Source organism: Ursus americanus, chromosome 14 (assembly GCF_024610735.1).
Source record: "Ursus americanus isolate L20-20 chromosome 14, mUrsAme1.1.p, whole genome shotgun sequence".
Lineage (NCBI taxonomy): Eukaryota > Metazoa > Chordata > Mammalia > Carnivora > Ursidae > Ursus > Ursus americanus.
This window is the reverse complement of record NC_142140.1, coordinates 60,695,746-60,716,011: the sequence shown is the minus strand read 5'-3', so window position 1 is coordinate 60,716,011 and position 20,266 is coordinate 60,695,746. Positions and strand designations below refer to the sequence as shown.

The following is a 20,266-nucleotide window of genomic DNA, read 5'->3' as shown; positions in this document are numbered from 1 at the left end:
TTGCTCTTATAGAACAAGAGAGCGGCAGCGTCTCCGAGGACTCTGTGGGGACGCCACTGCCAGTGACAGGCGGGGCCTTGGGGCCCCAGGTGGGACAGAGAGGCCCAGCAAGGCAGGGTAGGCCCTAGGGGTCAGGGGGCAAGTCCGCTCCCCCTGGAAGGCCGTCCCACAGCTGACGGGCAGATGGCCAGACAAAGGCCGAGGGTGGGCAGACGAGGTGGCCAGTTGGCCGGGCTCTGACCACCAGGCTGAGCGCACACACGGGCTTGGCTTCTCCCTCAGACCTGATGCCGGCAGGCGGGAAGAAAAGAAAGAGGGGACGGGAAGGAGGCATGGACGAGGTGACCGAGGGTGAGGGCTGGGCTGGAGGAGGGTGACGGTCTCCCCTCGTCCTGGTGAGCAGGACGGTGAGTGTGAGGCTGCTGGGGGCACAGGGGCCTGGGGCAGAACCAGCATCGAGGGGCATGGATCTGGGCACCAGGGACCCTGCTTGGGCTCGGAGTCAGCTCTGTCCCTTCCCACCTGGGTGACCTTGAGCAGGTCACTACCTCTCTGTTCCTCCGTTCAGTGCTGTGCTGATCCATGTTTAACAACTGGCTCTCCAAGAAACTGGGGGTGAGGGTGGCGGGGGCCCCGACGGGGGTTTGCCAGCTGGCGTGGCGTGAAGACGCCCACCATGGCTGACCTCAGGCCACTGAGTCAGGAGGGGGTGTGCGGTCACACGCGGCACGCACACTCCCGCCGAACAGGGGCAGGGGCGGCAAACAGCCTCGGCGACACAGGTGACGGCCGAGCGCCATGCAGTGATCAGCGAGTGACGAAGTTTGAGCATTCGCCACCTCGCTTGTGACCGTGAGACACTGAGCTCTGCGTTTCCATAACTTAGTTTTTGGTAATGGTCACGTGTAACCAGCTCCCACGATTCCTGAAAATCTGTCGCCTCTCACGGGCCAGGCTCCTCATCCGAAAAAGGAAGATAAAAATAGCAACTACGGGGCTGCTCGGAGTGCGGGGTAAGAGCGCGCAAGGTGACTGACACCAGGCCCCGCCCAGAGCCCACGGCCTCGTCAACACAGGGCCCTTGTTTAGATTACTCAACACAGAAATTACTTCCTCATATTTAGAAAAAGAATTTTCCTGCTGGGCCTGCCTCCCAGGACCTGCCTGAGATCAGACCAGGATGTGGGTCTCGTCAGGATTACACATATTAGGGGAGGAAGAAGAATCATTCCTTCTGTGCTGGGGGGTGGGGTGGGCAAAAAGAATCAGAGGCAGAGTGACCCCTGTCCATGGGTTGCCCAGTTTGAAGGGGCTAAAGTGCCAGGAAACCAGCAAGGAGGGCCAAGGACAGTGAAGAGAGGCGTCATGGAGGCGGTGACATCAGAGCGGGGCATTGAAGGATGCATAGGAGTTTACCGGGATGCGCCTACTTAAAACCAGGACTATACACTGTAAATCACAAGTCTGATCGGCAATACCGCATGAGGCTAAGGAGGCGTGGTGCTTACTGTTACCAAGAACCTCAGCTGTCATTACGGAACGCTTACCGTCGGCGGGTCCGAGCACACGCCAGGGACCTAAGCACCGGTCACCTCATTGCTCCTCACTAGTCTCTTCATCCCACAGGAAGGTACAGAGGCCGAAAGGCGTGACGTCACACAGCTTGTCAGGTGGCTGAGCCAGACATTAAACCCCATCTGTCTAACTCCAGGGTCCTCGCTCTAAATCACACTACAGACTGCAGCGTGGGGGAGGGGGACAGCAGGAAGGTGGGCCAGGCCAGAGCAGGGGAAGGCGCTGGAGGAGCCCATGGACAACCACAGCATGTCCGCTCTCCCCCTTCAAAGAGAGGGTGGACAGGTCCAAGGAGAGAGCTGCCCTGGGCCATCCCCACCTGCTCCCCACAGCGGAGCAGACCCCTGGCTCTCTGCTGGCCCATCTGAGAGGATGGCAGCCCAGGACCTCAGGTAAGGCTCCTGTGGGAGCAGAGACATCCTGTCCTCACTGCCTGGCCCCAACCGAGCTCCACCACATCATCCCATTTTAGAGCTGGGCCACTGGACACAGCGACACTCCTGAGCCTGGACCCTTGGGGACAAAAGTGTCCAGGGTCGGGATGGACAGCGATAGATCTGTCTTTGCAGGCCCCCCCCCCCCGTGCTTGGGGCAGACAAGAGAGAGGACCTGTCCGGGCCGGCCTGGGGGCCTGAACACATTCAGGGCAGGGAGAGAAGGAAAAGCATTCCCAGCAGAAGGAATGGCAGAGGACCCCGGTCCCTGGCAGGGGTGCAGAGGCATATGTGGCGAGCAGCCACTCTGCTGGAAATAAAGACAGCTGGGCTAGAAGCTTCCCCTGCCCACCACTCCCAGCCCTGCAGTCTTTGTTGGAGGAGACCTTTCTGGGCAGCCCGGCGGCTTTCCCAGCAATTCCCACACGAGGACATCCTGTGGTCCGGGTGTGGGGAAGCCCTCAGCAGCTCACGTGTGCTGAGGCCACAGGACGGGGACAATGGGGCCCGCAGGCAGGGAGCCAGGGCAGAGGGGGAAGGGCCTCGAGAGCCTCTCTGTGGGATGGGTGGTGCCCCTGCCCCACAGGGCTGGGGAGAGGTCAGTAAGGGGCTGCCCAGTCTCCTGAGCCCCAGGGGCAGCATGCTGGCTGAGGGCCTTCTCTGCGGCCTGCAGAGGGGTCCACACCCAGGCGTCCAGGACCACCCTGCTGAGGGCTCCCCTCTGACCCCGCCCGTGGGGCTGCCGAGCCCCTCTCGGGGTGCACTCAGCCCTAACCCCAGAAGATGGTCCTGGAGCTGGAGCAGCTGAGGGACCCCTGGGCTCCCCCACAGTGGCCTTGGAGCTCAGGTCCAGCCCCCCCGCCAGCCTAAGTTGAACCAGGGCTATTTTTACAAAGTCCAAATCTAGCCGAACTGTTATTTGGGGAGACTTACCATCCTCCATCTCCTGTGGGCAGGGAGGGTTACTCAGGCAGGCTCTGCCCACAGGACGTGGAGGACGGACGCCCAGGCAGCCGGATGATGGGGAGGACCCAGGACAGCCTGGCCCCGTCACCGCACGCAGACTTCCCGCAGGAAGAATGGGAACCCCTCCTCCCTGCCACTGCTCAGGACAGAAGCCCTGGGCTGGCCCCTTGGGCCTCACGGAGATGGGACAGAACGGCCCCAGGGGCACAGTCCCTGGGGGCAGCCTGGCTACAGCCTTGGGACCAAGTGGGGAGGGAGCGAGGCCAGAAGGAGAGCACCCCAAAGCAGAGCTGCTGTCTGGTTTCAGTCTGAGCTGGCTCTTCCTCTGTCCTCTGTCCCCACTCTGCCCCCATCCCCATTCTGGAACATCCTCGTGACCACTCCAACCACAGCCCCCGAGCTGCCTCCCCTCTCCCGTCCACTACCACGCTGGGCCCCGGAGAGAATGTCTGACAGGGACCCGCCCACCCCAAAGCTTTCTCTGGCTCCCCGCTACCCCAAACGAAAGCCAGATGCCTTTGGCAGCTGACCCTGCCCCCTGCACAGCCTCCCCGCCCTCCGCTGCCCCCCACACGCCATCCTCCAGTCACCGGAGCCTTCACTCCCGCTCCCCTTCCCCCACCTGCTGCTTTCCTCAGACCCATCTTCTGATTTGCTAATTTTCTCTTTGACTGGGTCTAATCGTTTCGTTGTTCAATTTCTGTGCTTACACTTTTCACTTCCAGAATTTTGAACTGAAGTCTCTAAAGTGGCAGCTCCCTGTTCTCCCTCGGGAAGGTGCTGCTCCTGTCTTGTGAGTTCTGCTCTTTCTATGGACCTCGAGAAACTAAGCTTGCGTAGCCCTGAAGCCCTAAAGGCAGATCTCTTGCCCGGACTCGCTCAGGGTCGGTTTCCCCATTTTCCAGCATCGCCTGGCACCCTCCCTGGGGACTCTGCTCATTTTCGGTTTGAGTTTGTCCTCAGAGGCACTGCCATCGCAGTCCCACACAGGCCCCGGGTCCCAAAGGCTCCCCTGAGGGGCAGCTCTAGATCCCCCCGCGGGGTCCTACGTGGGGAAGGGCCTGGAAACAGAGCCAGAGCCAGATAGACACGTCCTCCCACAGACAGAGAAACTACCACTGGCCTGGGGGCACAGGCAGAAATCGGGGAGCTTGCCTGGGCTCTGGGGGGGAACCAAGTCACCATGCGACGCTGGAAGCCGAGGCTGCACGGGCCCCCCTCAGAGCAAAGAAACCCCGGAGCCTGGACACGGGGCCCAAGAGCTCTGTGGAGCTTCATCGTGCTTCTCTACTTTTTACGTATTATTTAACATTTTTCATCGTAAAAATGTTTACACTGAAAATACCGTAACAAGCTCCCGTGACAGATACTGGTCCCCAGGCGCTCTGCACCACTTGTCTTTAATACCAGCGCCCATTCCTGTTTTTCGGTTCAATTCTCCACGTCTGGCACCTGGGAATTCCCCTGCTAGCTTGGGCTTTCAAGTTCAGCTATGTAATTTCAGTGTTTTCTTGGCATCTTTTATCCAGCTCGGAGTGCAGGAAGGAGGCGGGCTGGACGACCTGTACCCTGAACAAACTCTAGCTCATCCTTCAAAGCCCCACTCAAATGTCCCATCCTCGGGGAATTCTTATCCACCTGCCACCGGGCAGAGCCAGGTGCAGCCTTGCTGCCGTCCCTGCCCCCCCAATGCCCAGGCCCCCACGGTGCCCCCTGTGCCTGGTGGTGACTGGACACGTTCTCCATTCCCACGGAGAGAGGGAATCCACTGGAATGCAGGGACAGAGCCCGTGGCAGAGCCCAGCCCAGGGCCTGGCCAGCAGGAGGCCCAGCACCAGCCGCCCTTTGGGTGTGGGCTCTGGATGCCCCTGGTTTCCCAGGACAGCAAGAGCTGTCATCATGGAGGCTCCCGCAGGGACTCGGGCCCGGCTCTGGGCTGGCAGCAATCTGCAAGGGGATTGCCGAAGGCAGGCTCTACCCAAGTCCGCTCTCAAGATCTGGTCCCAGGGGAAACGGCAGGGGCAGGCCCAGGCCTGACCCTCAGCCACCCCCCCCCCCGTCTCTGGGCACAGCAGCCCCTGGCACCCACAAAAAGCAGAAAACCCTGCTCGCAGCCTCGCCCTTTGATCTGGGCAAACAGCAGCACCCGGCCGGCGCCCTCCACCTGGCTCCGACCTTATCAGGGGCTGGGGAAGAGGCAGGTGCCTGGGGCCCAGGCCAATTAGCTGCTTTGCCTGGTTGCCCACTGAGTCACATCCTGGTCTCGCTTGCCTGGTCTCTAGGCTCCAGCGGCCATCCCGGGTAGGTGCTAGGGTGAAGGCCACGGGGTAAGGGGCTCTGAGAGACCACAGCCCAGAGGCACCCACCCTGAGAACAGACACGCCGGAAGCTCAGAGCCCCGGAACAGGCCTCTCCAAGCCCGTGGCCCCCTGCGTGCCGTCCCCACGCCACGAGGACGGCCTACACGGACCCCCTTTCCAGGCCCGCAAGTCATCATTCCTCTTGACCTCTGCCCCTTCGTCTGGGAAGGAAGGCTTCCTTCAAAGGGGGCTTCTAGGAGGATGATGCTGGTGGCTCTCTTGTCCACCTGCAGCCAGGTCGCCAGGGGTCGTGGGGGCTGCCGTGCTGTCTGTCTCTCAGCCAGGAAGGTGGCTGAGGACATAACTATAGCAGCCCCAAGAGCCTCACAGCCTCACAGCCTCCCACCCTCCCCGGGAGGCTGTGCTGGCCCTGCCCTCACTGGTGGGGGCTGAGTGGTGGAAGCTGAGGCAGATCCTGGCTCCCTGTCAGTCGGCAAGGCCAAGGCCAGGAGGGGATGAGATCCAGCCGGCCGGGTCCCCAGTGACTCAGGGGCCACAGGGGGGGCGCTGGAAAACTGGGCTCTCTCCTGCCTCCCTCTGCCGTGCTACGCCTGGCTGGAACTCTCTCATCCAGGCTGAGTGGCGGGCACCATGTGCTCAGAGCCCAGGAGGCTGGAGGCACCTGTCCTGGGACGGCTGACTGGCTCAGGCCCCGCACGGAGGCCCAGCAAGGGGGAAGGGCCAGGGGACAAGTTCGGGTGCATGTCCTGGGGGGAGTGATGTGGGCAGAGGCAGGGGCTGGCCACATCAGCCTTGCCCCTCGTCCCAGCTCACGCAGCTGTCTGTTGGGGCTGAGCCTGCAGCTATCACACCGTCTCTCTGAGCCCCAGAGCCCAGCCGGGAAGGAGCCCAGGCTGCAGGGTGTGCGGTTGGTGGTGACATAGCAGCCCACAGGGTGCGGAGGCCTGGCACAGCCCTCCTTGGAATGCCACCTAGACAGGTCAGGCGGGTTCCTGGACAGAGCCGGCTCCCTCCACCCCTCCCTCCCCGGGGAGCCCAGGCCCGGGAAGGGGTTCATGCACTGGAATGCGGACCATGCAGACTTCCTCCCACACATCTGACCGGGCCTCACAGCCACATGGACTCCAGGGCCAAAGGAACCGGGCCCCTGGCCACACGGCAAGCTTGGGGCCACGGAGGGGGTCGGCCAGGGACAAAGGAGACACGGCACAACTGCTCACGGCCCGCCACGCTGCCCAGCCCGGGGGCAGAGGACCTCAGGCCCAGCAGCAGCCCATGACCCAGGCTCTCAGGCTCCTGCCCTGGGAATGACCGAGGGGATTTCCTGCTTTGACATCTAAGCGAGGATTCCCAGCCTGAGGGTGATGGAAGCAATGGGGGCGGGAGGGGGGTTGCCACGGAGACAGGGTTACCAAGCCTCTGCTGACACCGTCCAACCCAGCAGCTAAGGTGCTCCGTCCAGCAGCCTCAGGGTGGAACCTGGGCCACCGGGTCCAGATGGAGCCCCAGGACCCAAAAGAAGGGTCAGCCCTAGGGCCGTGGGCCGTGGCCGCACCCCTGTACTCTCTCACTGCCCCCTCAGGCTGTTAGTGGTCTATGTCACGAGAGGAGAGGTAGGGGCTTGGGGAAGGGAGTCTTCGGTGAGCTACAACCGAGAGATGTGGACGCAAAGCTCCTGTTCTTTCCCTCGAGTCACAAGAGACCAGCAGGGAAGGTGCAGCCGGTGTGGGGGGTCTGGGGGGTGGGGGGCGGGCCTCACCTGACTGCAGCAAGCCGGCGCCTCGGTCCTTGACCCCAAAGTGCTGCTGGATGTCCAGAAGGACGCCTGGGAGGGGAAGACAGAGGGTGCGTATGTGTGATGTCCGGCCTCCCCTACCCCTCAGCCCTCCTAGGAGACCCCAAAGCCAAGCCCAGGCCTCTGCCCACCCGGCAGGGCCCAACCTGGCCCCATCTACAGAACGCCACCCTGCCCAGTTTGGCCAGGCCACGGGGGACTTTGCAGACTGAGCTGCCATGCTGCCCCCACTGGGCCTCCCGTGCTCACTCCCAGGATAGGGTCTTAGCCCCTCGCTCGGCCACAGCAGGGGCCGGAGGCACAGACAAGCAGGGCTCCTCCGTGGTCACCAGGCACCTGCCAGCCTGGAACTCTGTGTCCCCCCCTGCCCTCCGGGGAGCCCAGAAAGCCCCTGAGAGCCGCCAGGAAGCCTTCCAGCCAAGGAGTGGGCACAGGGGTGGCAGGCAGCACTCACACGTACCCACTTGCACGTGCACTCACTCACCCAGCTGTCCTCGGGATTATCACCAGGACCCCCACTTTTCTGACACCAGAGCTGAGATGCAGAGGGAGGCAGGCAGGGCTCCAGGGTTCTTGGGGGGAAGGGGACCCCTCGAGGCCATGCCTGCCCTTCTCCAAGTCCTGGCCATCTCTGCTCTCCCATCAGGACTTGGCACATGGGGGGGGGGCGGCGGAGCAGGGGAGACACAGCGAGAGGAACTAGATGTCAGCAACAACCGTGGGCAGACAGAGCCATGGCCACATGGGGGCCAGCAACCTCCTGGACCTCCCTCCCCTCTCCCAGAGCTCAACCAGGCTCCTAAGCAAGCCCCCAGCTCTGCTTATCTCTGAGGACAGCAGGCGGCTGGGCCCCGGAACACCGCACATGTGCACGGAGAAGGGATAGGGAAGAAAGGAGCGGGGTGGGGGGCGGGCTGCCCCAGAAGCTCCCCATGCTGGGGACTGAGGAAGGGACCAGGCCTGCCTTCGGGGGACCCTCAGAGCTCATCATGATGACCTGGTGCGCATCTCAGAGCCGTGACTGCTTTACTGGTTCAAGCCCCGCGTGACCCTGCGGAGCCTGACCCCGTGAGGCCGGGACTATTACCCCCGGACAGACAGGGAAACTGAAGCACAGGGGGTTGAGCCAGCCCCAAGTCATACAGCAGGAAAGCGGGCAGACTGTCCCCCCAGGCCTGCCGGAGGCTCCCGTCGAGGCTGTCCCCCTGAGAGCCATTTCCTGGGACGCGGCCTGACAGCCGAGAGACACTGGCCTCCTCCTTGTGAATGCCGAGTGCGTTTACCATAATTACCCGTAATGAAGAGGCTGTGCGAGGCCCAGTTAATGACTTAATAACGTAGGCGGGCTGTGGCCATGCCCGGAAGGCGGAAGCCTGGGGCCTGTCCCGGGCCTGCGATGGGATGGGGATGGCAATGGCGGGGCCAACTGTGGGCCCGACTGTGGAGAACCACTTGCACTCACCTCCAGCCCCGCAGCCCATTCGCGCCCACGTCTGAGCCGGGGCCTCCGCTCCCCTCCCTCGCTCACACCCTCAGTGTCTCCCGTGGTTCCCCAGTGCCTCAGACAAGGACCCTGGCCTTTACCAGGCCATGGGCTGTGGGTTCAGCCCCTCCGACCCCGCCGCCAGCCTCACTTCTCAGGACACCACCTGCCCCCCTTGCCATGCTCCAGCCTCCCAGACTATTCATGGCTCCCAAGCGCCCACCCGTGGGCTGTGCTGTCCCAGCTGCTCCTTCCAGACTAGTTCAGGCACCTCCTCTTCTGGGAAGTCTTCCCAATTTCTCCCTCTCCCATTCCCCTCAATAAGTCAGGTGCCTGCACGCTCCCCTGTTCATTCTTGCGTTAGCACCTGTCACATGAGGGTGCATGAGTTCTACGGGGAAGACACGCAGAGACACGGACACCCGCTCCTTGGGTGCACCGTGGCTAGGAGCTAAAAGCCAGCAGTGACAGTCGCTGCTAAGGTCCAAGGGCTGGGTGAGGCTCTGCAGAGGCTCCCACCATCCTGTGGCTACCTAGGATTCTCGACCCCACGTTCCCTGTGTCACACGGCACACAAGGGTCCGGCATGAGGCTGGAAACCAGGCCCGTCGGCAAAAACCAAAACGTGTTCTTCTGCCCCTGCATGTCCCTTGCTCTTGTTGCCCCGCAGCCCAGGGTCCGGCACCCAGCCCGCCCACAGAGGCCATTCGTGGACAGACGGGTGGGGGAGTGGACGCTGCATCCCCCTCCAGCAGGAGCCGCTGCAGAGCAGGGTGGTGGCAGGTCATCTGCAGAACCCAGAGCAGAGACTGGCACACGTCAGGTGTGCTGAGGGACAGGTGCAGCTGGGCCGTAGCAGGAGGGCAGGACTCCCCCAGGGCCGTGCGCAATGGGAGCCTGTCCACAGCCAAGAGGAGGGCAGGGGGCTCACTCTGGGGGGAGGGGTAGCCATATCAAAACGGTCATCATGAAGACAGCTTGTGTCCCCAGCAAATCCAAACACTCTTGCTTCTTGCCCCAGGCGCATCCTAGCTACCTGACCAGTCGTGCTCTGCCCCCTGCAGCTCTTCAAGGCCGCAGGTCTGCCGCTGCCTCCAGGAAGCCTCCCTGGACTTCCTCTGATACACAGAGCTCTTGGGAAGGGGGAAGAATATTTTTCCACATCCAGATGGACATCCTGGGAACTCCTGGGCAGGCCAGACCCCAAGACAAAGGACCCCAGCACCCCGGAGCCCAGGCTTGTGTCCGCGGCCTGAGCTCCAGGAAGAACCTTCCCTGGGAACAGGGCCTCATTGAAGCCGTAAGGGGCTGTTTTCCCTCTTACGGGGCAGGAAGGGGCTACGGCCACAGGCGGTGAGATCTGCGGGCCGCTGGCTCGGGAAGCATGTGTCACAGCGGCTTGCCGGTCGTCTCGGATTTTCCTCTGGGTTCCAGCCTGGCTTGGGCCCACACACCCCTCCCTTCTTCCCACCACAGCCTTATTTTTAGCCTCTTTCCTGGAGGCTGAGGTTTGGTGGGTCACAGAACGGGCCTCCCGCCCAGGACCAGCCTCCTACAGCCCAGGCCAAGTCCCTCCACCAGCCTGGGGTGTGCAAGGTGGGGCCCCCAGCCCACACGCAGCCCCCAGCCACCCGATGGCAACGACTGCCAGTCCAGCCTCTCCCGACCCACAGCCAGGATCATCCCCACAGGGGCCTCCTCCCGGGCCCAAGAAAATGTTCTGGAGTAGCGGAAGCGTCTGAATGTGCTCCCCTGCTGACCCCCAGTTACACCCCTCCCAAGCCCCAAGGGTCTCGCTTCTTGTCCAAGGCCAGCTGTCCCTCCTGCCTCCTGGGCCCTGGGGCACCCCCGGCCTGGGCCTCACTTCTGCCTTCTGCTCACAGATGTGCACACCCCTCTCTCGCCCCAGTGGTGAAAACAGTTCTGACTTGCCCCTTCTGCCTGCCCCTCCTTCTCGGTCCCTCCTTCACAGCTGAAGTTCATAAAAGACCCCCAAAAACTCAGTGTCCTCCCCTCCATCACTCCCCTGAAACCAGACCCCTGGAGGCTCGACCCTGCCCCCTTCCCCATTCCCAGGGCAGCCATGTGGTGCTCCCCAGCCCAGAGCCCCCTCGCCTCCCGCAGCCCCATGTGTGGGCCCCAGAGAGCCCCTCTTCTTCGCCACCCGGCCTCCTCCTGGGGCTCCAGCACCCTTCTGCAGCCTGACCTCATGTGCATTTTCCATTTCCCCCTGCGTCCTGGGCTCTGGGCTCAAGGAGCTGACGCCGTGGCCTGGGGCTGTCAACTCTGGCGAGAACTGAGTCACCCGTGAGTTCCTCCAAATTCACTGGCCCGACCCCTGGTCAGGAACACTACCAACCACAGCGCTACCTGGACTCCCTACGGCCGCCCCAACAAAGCCCAGACTTCCAGCGTGGGAGGTCACCACGACCCAGGTGAGACCCCGGGATGCACTGACTCGCTGCCGGGGTGACTCGAAGCCACTGGCCTGGCAGCCCAAGGCCCCTGTGTGGTGCGTGGCACAACCTGCCGGCCCGGGAGCCTCGACGACAGCCGGGCCCTCTTCCCGGGGGGGCTCTGCCTCCACCCGTATCCAGGGCCCAGACCTGAGGTCATGTCTCCCGGGGGCTGCCCCCCGACCCCTGCCTCTGCAGCTCTTGTTGAAGAGGTGTCTGTAACCTCGAGAGCTGGCTGGACACGGATATTCATGGTCCCCCCCATCACAGCCGCCCCCATCACAGCCGGTCCCCCCTCATCACGGCGGGTCCCCCGGGAGACCGCAGAGAAGCCAGGTCCCGGTCCTGACCTGCTATCACTGAGGCCTCACCAAGCCCAAAAGAGAAGAGGAAATCACACTGACCTTGGGAGCCCCCAGCCCAGACCAGCCTCAGATGCAAAGCTGGGGCGACATGACCTTGAGGTCTCTTCCTGCCTTGTCAGCCAGGGCTGGGCACTCCCCCAAACACAGGCATCATCACCCCACGTTCACCCTGCCTTTTTCAGAGCAGCAGACAACTTAGCTGAATTCCCAAGAGCATGGCCTCCGGAGGCCGACCATCTGGGTTTAAATCTTGGCTTCTCCACTTACCCTGCTGTGTGACCTTAGCCAAGTTACTTAACCTCTCTGTGTCTTAATTTTAAGACCTGCTTCATATGGTTGTGAGGTTTAAATGAGTTAATCTGTATAAAGTGCTTAGAACATTGCCTGGCACATAGCAGATAATCAGTAAATATTATAAAATACCATCAGTGATCGCTAACTCATGGGGCAGGAGCCCCAGGCCATGACCAGAGAGCAGGGCGAGCTCCCCCGTCACTGTTCTTTTCTCCAAAATGGGACAGACGGCTGGAAGGACAGGGCCTAGGGATGTGAAGGATTGGGCCATGCCTGCCATTGGCTGGTCCGTCTCAAAGGGACGGGGTCCTCTGTGGAGGCCTCCAAGCTGGCCCAGTCTAGAAGAATCACCCCTGCTCCAACGCTCAGCCACAGCTCCCGCCCCGGTAATTACAGGAGCCTGAGGGCCTGGCTCTGCTGACCTGGCTCTGGAAAGCTAGGGCTGCAAGCCACAGGCTGGCCCTGCGGGCACCCCCCGCCCCCACTTGAGGGGACTGGCCAAGGTTAGTCCCTGAAGGCCGGGACCAGCCTTCACGTACGCTCACTTCTAACCTGCTCCAGAGCTTCCGTGGGGCCACCTCCCGCTGCCATTCCCTGGGGGAAGCTGAGTGACCTCCGGGAGCATCTGGTCCCTGCTCTGACTGCCCACCTGACAGCTCCTAGGACCCCCGTAGGTCCCAGCCGCATGTGCCCTAAGTCTCCACCACACTGGTCACGCATACACCTGCCTACGCCAACCCTCCTACCCCATGTCGCCTGACAAATCTGGGTCATTACTGTCAGAACGGCTTGGCGGTCATCTCCACTGGGACCGTGAGGTGGAGGCCCCCAGCCCCAGAGCCTCCTCCCTAGATGACCCAGACTCGAAGCCCGTGCCCCTAAAGAGCACAGCAGCTGGCGCACCCCTCCCTCTCTGCAGGTCCTAGAAAGGAGCACACCCCTGTCCAGCCCGGACCCCCGGGGCTCAGAGCCCTACCCCTCCCACCAAGTCTCAGTGCCCAGAGTGGGCGGGGAAAGGCAGCCTGGCCTCTGTCCCGTGGTTCTAGTCTATCATTTGGGGCCAGCTTTCCTGGAACCAGACTCGGCCTTAGTAATTTGGGGGCTCTGCACAGCCACTCCTTGCCTGACGCGCCCCCCCCCGCCCCTGCCCCTAGCCCTGTCCTGGCTCAGGGACTCCCCAAGACCACCGGGGCCACCCTTATCCTGACCGGCAGACCTAGGATGAGGCCGGGGCATGGGGGAAAGATAAGGCCTCAGGGCTGCTCCCTCCCCGTGCACTGCCTCGGTGGCCGAGACCCACAGCCGCGCCCACCCTCTCAGATGGCAGACGGAGATTCAGAAGGTGACACGGGATAGAGGCCACAGAGCCAGGCAGGAGCGGACCCGTGCTCCCCACCTCATCCAACAGGCCGCAGAAAACTGGCTGGGACCAGCCCCTTGCCACCTCCACACCAACTGCCCTTATGATTGCGAGAAACAGCGAGTGACCAAGCTACAACACCCCTCCCAGGTGCAGCCCTGGACAGTCTACAAAGCCCGATCGCGCTCCTTGCTTCCCAGGACCCTGTTTGGCAAATCCGTGCTTGACGGTGAAGGGACCATGAGGAGCACATGGAGCCAGCCGTCTGCAGGGCGTGGACCCTAGCCCGGTCTCCACGGCGGCAGAGGGACACCTGTGGGGAAGCCTCCCCACCCCACCCCCAGCCCCAGCCTCCAAGCTCTGCCTGGTGCCTCCCTGCTGCTCCCTTCTTGCTTCTGCCCTTCACCCAACTCCCCCGGGACCCTTTCGCCAGCCTCCCAGCTGCCAGGAGAGGGCCAGGCCCTCACAGCCCACAGAGGAGACCAGAGAATCACCTCCTGAATGTCCAGGAGCCATTCTGCCCACGTGGGGGCGAGGAGACCCCTCCGCCAGGGCTGAGGGCGGGGCAGATGGGGCCCCTCCTGACCACTTCCCCCATGTCCCTCCCATACACCTCGCTGTATGGTGGGGACAGAAGGGCAGCACTGGCCCCAGCAACAGGGCCTGGGCCTTAGCAGGGTCATCCAAACCTACCAGGCCCCTCAGCCCAGAAGGATGGGCTGGGGTCAGGCAGGACCGGGTCAAGCCAACCCTGCCACTCAGCCGCTCGACAAGGGCCCTGGCTGGGCCAGCCCCCCATGCCTACAGGGCCACGCAGATGACGGAGCTCAGCCCCTCGAAACGGGGTAGGTGTGCTGAAAGACGTGGTAGAAAGCTGGGAGTTGGGCTCAGCCCACAGAGCTGGGGAAGCCTTCTGGAAGGAGGGCAAGGCACCACTGAGACCCAGCAGGGGAGACTGAGCTCGGCTGCTTGCAGCCACTGGGGAACTGGCCTGGTTGTCCCGGGGAAGGAGGGTGCAGGTGGAGCTGGGGGGGAGGGTGGGGCGGCGCAAAAGGCACCACGTGCCTCACAGGACCCCTGGGAGCAAGATCCTGGCCACAGAAAGGGAGCAACAAAATCATCGATTGTGCATTCAGGGCTCAGAGAGGGTCAGACTCTGCCTTAGGTGACACAGCGGGTCTGGCACCGCCAGAAACAGGAAGCTCAGCGGGGACAGTCAGGGCCCCGCAGGGAGCCCGGGGATCACGCCAGGGCTGTCTCTGTCTCCCTTGCTCTCATCCCCCTTGGCCGGCCAGACCGGGCGCAGGACTTCAGGCCCCCACGCCCAGGTAGAAACAAAAGCCACTTCCTGTCTGGGAAAAGACAGCAGCCCCTCCCCTCTGAGCGGCTCCGTCCTTCCTGCCCCTCACAAAATGGGAAACCAAGGCAGGAGCTGGCCCGTAACGCCCTGGGCGGCAGACCAAGGTAGCGCGTTTCAGGGCACTTCCTGTGACAGGCAGCAGCACAGCCGGATGGTGCGGGGACGGGTGCTGGCGATTAGTCATTGGGGCGCTGGCACTCCAGGCCGCCTGGCCGCTCACCTGCCTGCCGGCCTGCCAGACAGGCCCTCTGGAATGTGGCCCTGGGACACCCCGCCCGGCAGAACTTAGTGCTGACGTGGCGGTGGCCAGGGCCGGGCCACCCAAGGGGACAAGGCCACCCGAGGGGGCAGGGCAATAGCGGTGTTGACCATCTTTATCCACGAAGACAGCCCCGGAGCTGGGAGCCTGACTTGGCTTCCTCCCAGCCAGGGGACCCTGGGCCAGGCCCTGGGCCTCTGTTTCCCCCCGTCAACTCCAGACAGACTCCAGCAGGCAGATGAGAGCCAGGAGCCCCAGGCCGGCAGCCCCCACCTGTACCCAGCTCAGGTGTCCTGCCAGGCCCGCGTGCCCGGCTGGGTCCCTGTGCTCAGCTCTCCCGGGTTTGTGCTAGTGAGCAGTTGCCATGGAGACCAGTCTCAGCTTCCTTGGCAGAAAAGGGCTCCCCCAGGGCAGGGCTCTGCCTCTCATCACCAGCCCCTGCATGGCCCAACTTCAAGCACCCGGTCCGCCACCGGCTGGGTCAGAGGAAGAGAACACTGGGGCTCAGGGAGGTCGGAGCAGGGTCTCAGCTCCCCAGAGCCACTCTCCAACGCCGCGCAAGGCCCATGCCAGCTCCTCCAGCTGGGCCCGGCTCCAGGAGCGGAGCGATGCCTCCTACACCCTTGGCTCGGCTTCCATTTTACAGATGGAGGAGTGGGAACCCAGAGCAGGCACCGGCACCAGGAGGCAGAGTTGGGGAGAGAGAACCCCAGGCCCCCAGCTGACGAGCTCCCTCTTTCTCCTGAGCTGGCAGCCGTGACTGGGCTCAGAGTGGCGACTGGGGGGCTGCCAGGCCGGTGGGGGCCACGGGAGGAGCCACGTGCCTGAGGGGACCTCAAACTGCCTCTCCCAAATTGAGCACAAGTTCACATGCTCGGAGGGCTCTGGCCCCAGCCAGAAGCAGGGGACGCCCTCCCCACCTCCACCGAGAGAAAACTGCCCCGGGGCGGTCCCGGTCCTGTTCCTCTCACTGTGTGAGCTCCAATAGGTGCCTGTCCTCCTCTGTCCGTGCCAGGAGATGGACTGAAGCATCTAGAGGTGGCTTCTGGGTGACTTTGCTCGTATCCCATTGAAGCAAGCCCTGGAAGAAAGCCGAAGCCAGGGCTGGGCCCTCCTGGCCGGCTTCTGAGGCCTGCTGCCCTCAGGGGGTTCTCATGGGGAGGAGGAGAGGCCATAATTAGCTGGGAGTACTAGGGCAGAGGCAGAAGCGCGCCGTTCCCAGGATGGAGACCGGCCTGGTGGCGAAGGGAGGGAGGGGCTCTCAAAGGGACCTGAAAGGGACCGTGTGGCTCAGACGTGGTGGGGCTGCAGAGACACGGGGGAGGGAAAGGCAGTGGACACGGCGCAGCTCTCCCGGGGGTCTGCTTGGCCCGGGTGCTTGGAAACATCCTCATGTACTCCACAAACCCAGGAGCTGGAGAGGAGGAAGCGGTAACCTGGAAGGCTCAGGGGACACCCCCAAGGTCACCCAGCTGGAAAGCTGAAGAGCCTGACTCGAACCCTGGCATCGTCTGTGCTGCCCACGGCAGTGGGCCCAGCCACTGTGGCTGTTGCTGCCTGACATGTGGCCAGTCCCCACGGACAGGCGCTGTAACTGTAGGTTACACACCAGGTTTCAAAAGTCAGGATGAGAAAAAGAGCAGAATGGCCCATGAATAGCTTTTACATTGATGGCATGGTGAAATATTTAGATATAGCAGGTTGAATAAAATGTTTTTATTTCACTTATTTCTTTTTACTTTTCCAATGTGGCTCCTAGAAATCTTTAAATTGTGTATGTGGCTTGCATGGTATTCCTTTTGGAGAGAGTTGGTCTATACCACAAAGGTAGAAAGGCACAGAACAGATTTAAAGAGAAAGGAATGCCTTCCATTCTTTGACGAGGAAGCCAGGGCCACACAGGTGAGGTTCTCAGGGGCCAGGTGGGCCAAATATTAAAGAGGACTGAGCAATTCAGTGTCTGCCTCCCCTCCTGTGTCCCAGAAGGGCCAGCCAGCAACAGGTGGACTCAGGTCTAGAATGACCACTCCCCTGCCCTCCCCCTCCAAGCACATCAAGCCATAGTAGTTGTTATAGAGACAATCTTCCTAAAAACTGAACTTGGGGGCAGGGGCGTGGGGGAGTCTGCCATAAAGAGAGGGAGCCAGGCTTATCCGGAGAGGAAATCTGTGTACGTTGTTGACGGGTGTTGGGGGAGGGGCGGTGCCTGAGCCCTGGCCAGGGACAGGGAGGGATGCATAGCCCTGGCTGCTGTTTGCACAGGGTTTTCCGGGCCTTCCTCCCCACGGCCCCACGCCCCTCTTAGCTGCCGCTGTCCATCCCCCCTTACCTATGCACTCGAAATTTCCTATCTCGTGCTCCCATGCTGACTCTGGGACCCAAGGAGGGCTGGGGGCAGATAAGCTCCACACCTCCGGATCCCACCCCCTCCCCTCAGTCCCTGGCAGAGTCAGTGTCCCTGAGAATACCAGGGAGGGGTGGTCTGGGGCCGGAAAAAAACAAGTTGTGAAGTGTTACAATGCCAGCAGCTGCACCGTTCAGTGCCGGCTGGAAGGTGGGAAGTCTCTTCCCAGGCCAAGGCTAACCGGGGGGCCTAATGCCAGCCTCATATGCACTCCCAGGCCATCTTGGACGCGGACCGCACCGGGGCCTCGGTCTCCTCATCTGTACACAGAAGTCCCCAACGTTCTCTGACTTCTCCCCACTTCAGGGTGACACCTAAGCTCCCAGGTCCCAGGCAGCACGTCCTGAGCATTCCAAAGAAAGAGCCTCATGGGCATGGCCCAGCTCAGAAACTGGTACCACTGGTACCTGCTTCCAGCTCCCTGGAACGGGAGAGAACGGAGAGCCAAGGGGTCTGGAGAGCAGGAGGACAAGGGTCTCCCACCAGAGTTCTCCCCTTCTACCTGACACAAAACCCCGTTCAACAGAGGAGACCGAGGCCAGGAGAAGGGAAGGGGACCCAGGGCCACATGGTTTACACCAGGGCTCTCCCCCGACCTACAGAGTTCTCTTTACAGTCTGTCCAAAATTCCTCCTGCTGTCTTTTTTCTTTTCTTTTCTTCCTTCCTTTCCTTTCCTTCCTTTCCTTCCCTTTCTCTCTTTCCTTGTTGTTTCAGATTTTGCTAAGCTGTGCTTAGGCAGGTTCTGGGCCAGGGTGCCGTGTGTAGAGTCACGCTCTCCTCCCACAGGGAACCCCTCATACCAGCCTGGCCAGAGCACTTTTCTCTCAAGGTTACACCATTCTCTCCTAGAGGCAGCTCAGGCCACGGAAGGGCCCTACTCACAGACCCCTGAGAACTGGGGGAGAGGGAGTGAGCCGCCGGAACCCCAGAACCCTGCCTACCCCCCAGGGGCCCAGGGCTCATCCACCTCACAAATGGGAAACAGACCCAAACACCAGCTGAGACTGGCCCAAGGTCACACAGCAAGCACACGAGGGGCAAATCTGGGACCAGAAACTAGCTGTGCTATCGATCCCCACCCCCTCCCCAAGGCTGGTTCCCAGAGATGCTCCCACGGGATGAGGCAGCCCCCTCTACAGCCCCAGTGGCCTGCGCCCCACCCCAGGCCCCAAGCGCCATAGAGTAGGGGGAGGCGTCTTCAGGCCTGTAGCCAGGGCCAGCTGCAAACCGCATCCTGGGTCCCCAGGCGCCGCGGACCCGCCCCGCCCCTCCCTCCGCTCCCCGCAGCCCCGAGCCTTTGTCAGCCACGCGCTCACACACACAGATCCGAGCCGCCCGCGCGCACACACCCGGTCTCCCCTGGCGCACACCCGCAAGGGGCGCGCGCACTCGCCACACGCACGCAGGGGAGTGGAGGCGGCGGAGGAAGGAAGGAACTGACCCGCTATGGCCCGACAGACCGCCTGGGCTGGGGGAAGGGGAAGAGAGGCCGGGGAACCTGAGGCTGGGGCGGGAGGGGGCACGGAGGCGAGAACACAGAGACGCAGAGGAGACTCTCGGAGAAGAGGACAACGGATGGGACGTCAAGGGCTGGCGAGGACGCGCGGGCTACTCCAGGGATGGGGACTCCTTTAGCCCCTGGCCCGGCGGGGCGGGGGTAGGGGGGCAGGGGGCGGGCCCCGGATTGGACCCGTGATTCACCGGGCTTCACTCGTCCAGTTGTGCCTGAGAACAGGGCCCTTAGAAACCCCACGCACGGCTTGAACATAAGGGCCCTGGGACCAAAGGCTTCCCGGGGTACCTCCAGGCGGAGGGTCACGGTTCTCGGGCTGGGTGGGGCACCCGCTCACCTGCCACGGTGTACCTGTCCAGGTAGTTGAGCACGTTGCCCAAGCTGAGGATGGCGGCAGCTGCCCCCCGTCCGCGGCCCAAGCTGGCTGGTTTGGGCTGCTGAGCGCTGGGGCCCTTGGCAGCGGCTGCGCGGCTGGGGGTGCCGGGGGCGCCGGGCGGTCCGGACGGAGCCCGCCTCACGCTGCCCGACAGCGTCTGCACCTCATCGTCGGCGGCCGCGACTCCAGCGGCGCCCACTCCGCGCGCCCCGCAGCAGCCGCCACCTCCAGCCCCTCGCTGCGCCCCCCGGCGCCGGCGCCGCCGCTCCGCGTCCGCCTCCTCCTCCTCCGCGCCGCCCGCCGCCGCCGAGGCGCATTCCAGGCACATCATGCCGGCCGGGGCCGGGGCGGCGGGGGGCGCGGGGGGCGCGGGGCCCAGCCCGGGCCCCCTCAGTGCGTGCGTGCGCCGCGGAGCCGCCGCTGCACCATCCCGGCCGGCCCGTCGGCTCCTGCGCTCCGGCCCGCGTCCAGCGATGCGCCGCCGCCGCCGCTGCCGCTGCCGGAGCTCTGACAGCTGCGGCCCGGCCCCGCCCACCAGGCGGGGCCCAATCGGCGCGCGGCTCGGCCGCGGCCCCGCCCCGCACGTGCTGCCCGGGGCCGCCGACGGGGGCGCAGTGGGCCGCGCGGCCGCGGGGGCAGGAGCCGGGGCTCCCCCACTCCCCCACGCGCAGGAGTTCCGGGCGCGCGCGGGGAGGGTCCGGCCCAGCGCGCGCGGCGTCCAGGGGAGAGGCGAGAGGGTCTCGGGCGCGTGGGCGGGGCGCTTGCGGGAGAGCTGCTCGCCCGCCCTGATTGAACCGGCCTGGGGAGAGCCTAGAAGCGTGACCGGTGGGGGGTTTGGGCCCAGGCCCCAGGCCTCAGCCAGGCGAGGGCCACTACGTTGCCCACCGCCCCAGGGAAACCCAGATCCAGCTCCTGACCTCTCCCTGGTCCCATTTGTGTGTGCGCGCCGAGACCCTACCCGGGCCCCACCGAGAGGCAGCCCCTGGCAGGGAGAGCCGGGCTCCCATGCGGCCTCCCAAGCTTCAGACTTCCAGCTGTGTGCCAGGGAAGGGACAAAGCCCAGAAAGGAAGACCCTGGGCAGACCCGTAGCCCTCTCTAGGTCTCTGTGTGTCTCCCGGGGTAGAGAGGAGGACAGATTCAGTCTGGAAGTCTGAGACGTCACCACCCGCTATGGAGGAGGGCGCGTCCTGTCTCCCCAGGACCGTGGTCCAGTAACTTCCGTGTTCAGGGCCACAGCCCATCTCAGAGGAGCTGTGGTTCTGTGTCCCACCCCCAAACCCACCCCCTTCATCTGTCTGAGACT

The 20,266-nt window shown here is 63.3% G+C and overlaps 1 protein-coding gene across 2 annotated transcripts in view; it reads right to left on the bottom strand.

The window, feature by feature from the left end:
* Positions 1-19,428, bottom strand: part of SPNS2 (SPNS lysolipid transporter 2, sphingosine-1-phosphate) — a 29,524-nt gene extending 10,096 nt beyond the window's left edge. Inside the window, exons 1-2 of one of the 2 annotated variants that reach the window (XR_006780874.2) lie at positions 18,924-19,428; positions 7,056-7,121 (exon numbers count right to left, since the gene is read on the bottom strand). Coding sequence is in view for 1 of the 2 variants with exons in the window: in XM_045804855.2 (XP_045660811.1) it covers positions 7,056-7,121; positions 18,924-19,293 (436 nt within the window). In the remaining variant the exon portion in view is untranslated. The remainder of the gene's footprint in view (positions 1-7,055; positions 7,122-18,923) is intronic. The other variant, XM_045804855.2, reaches the window with a different exon arrangement.
* Positions 19,429-20,266: the final 838 nt, after the last annotated feature.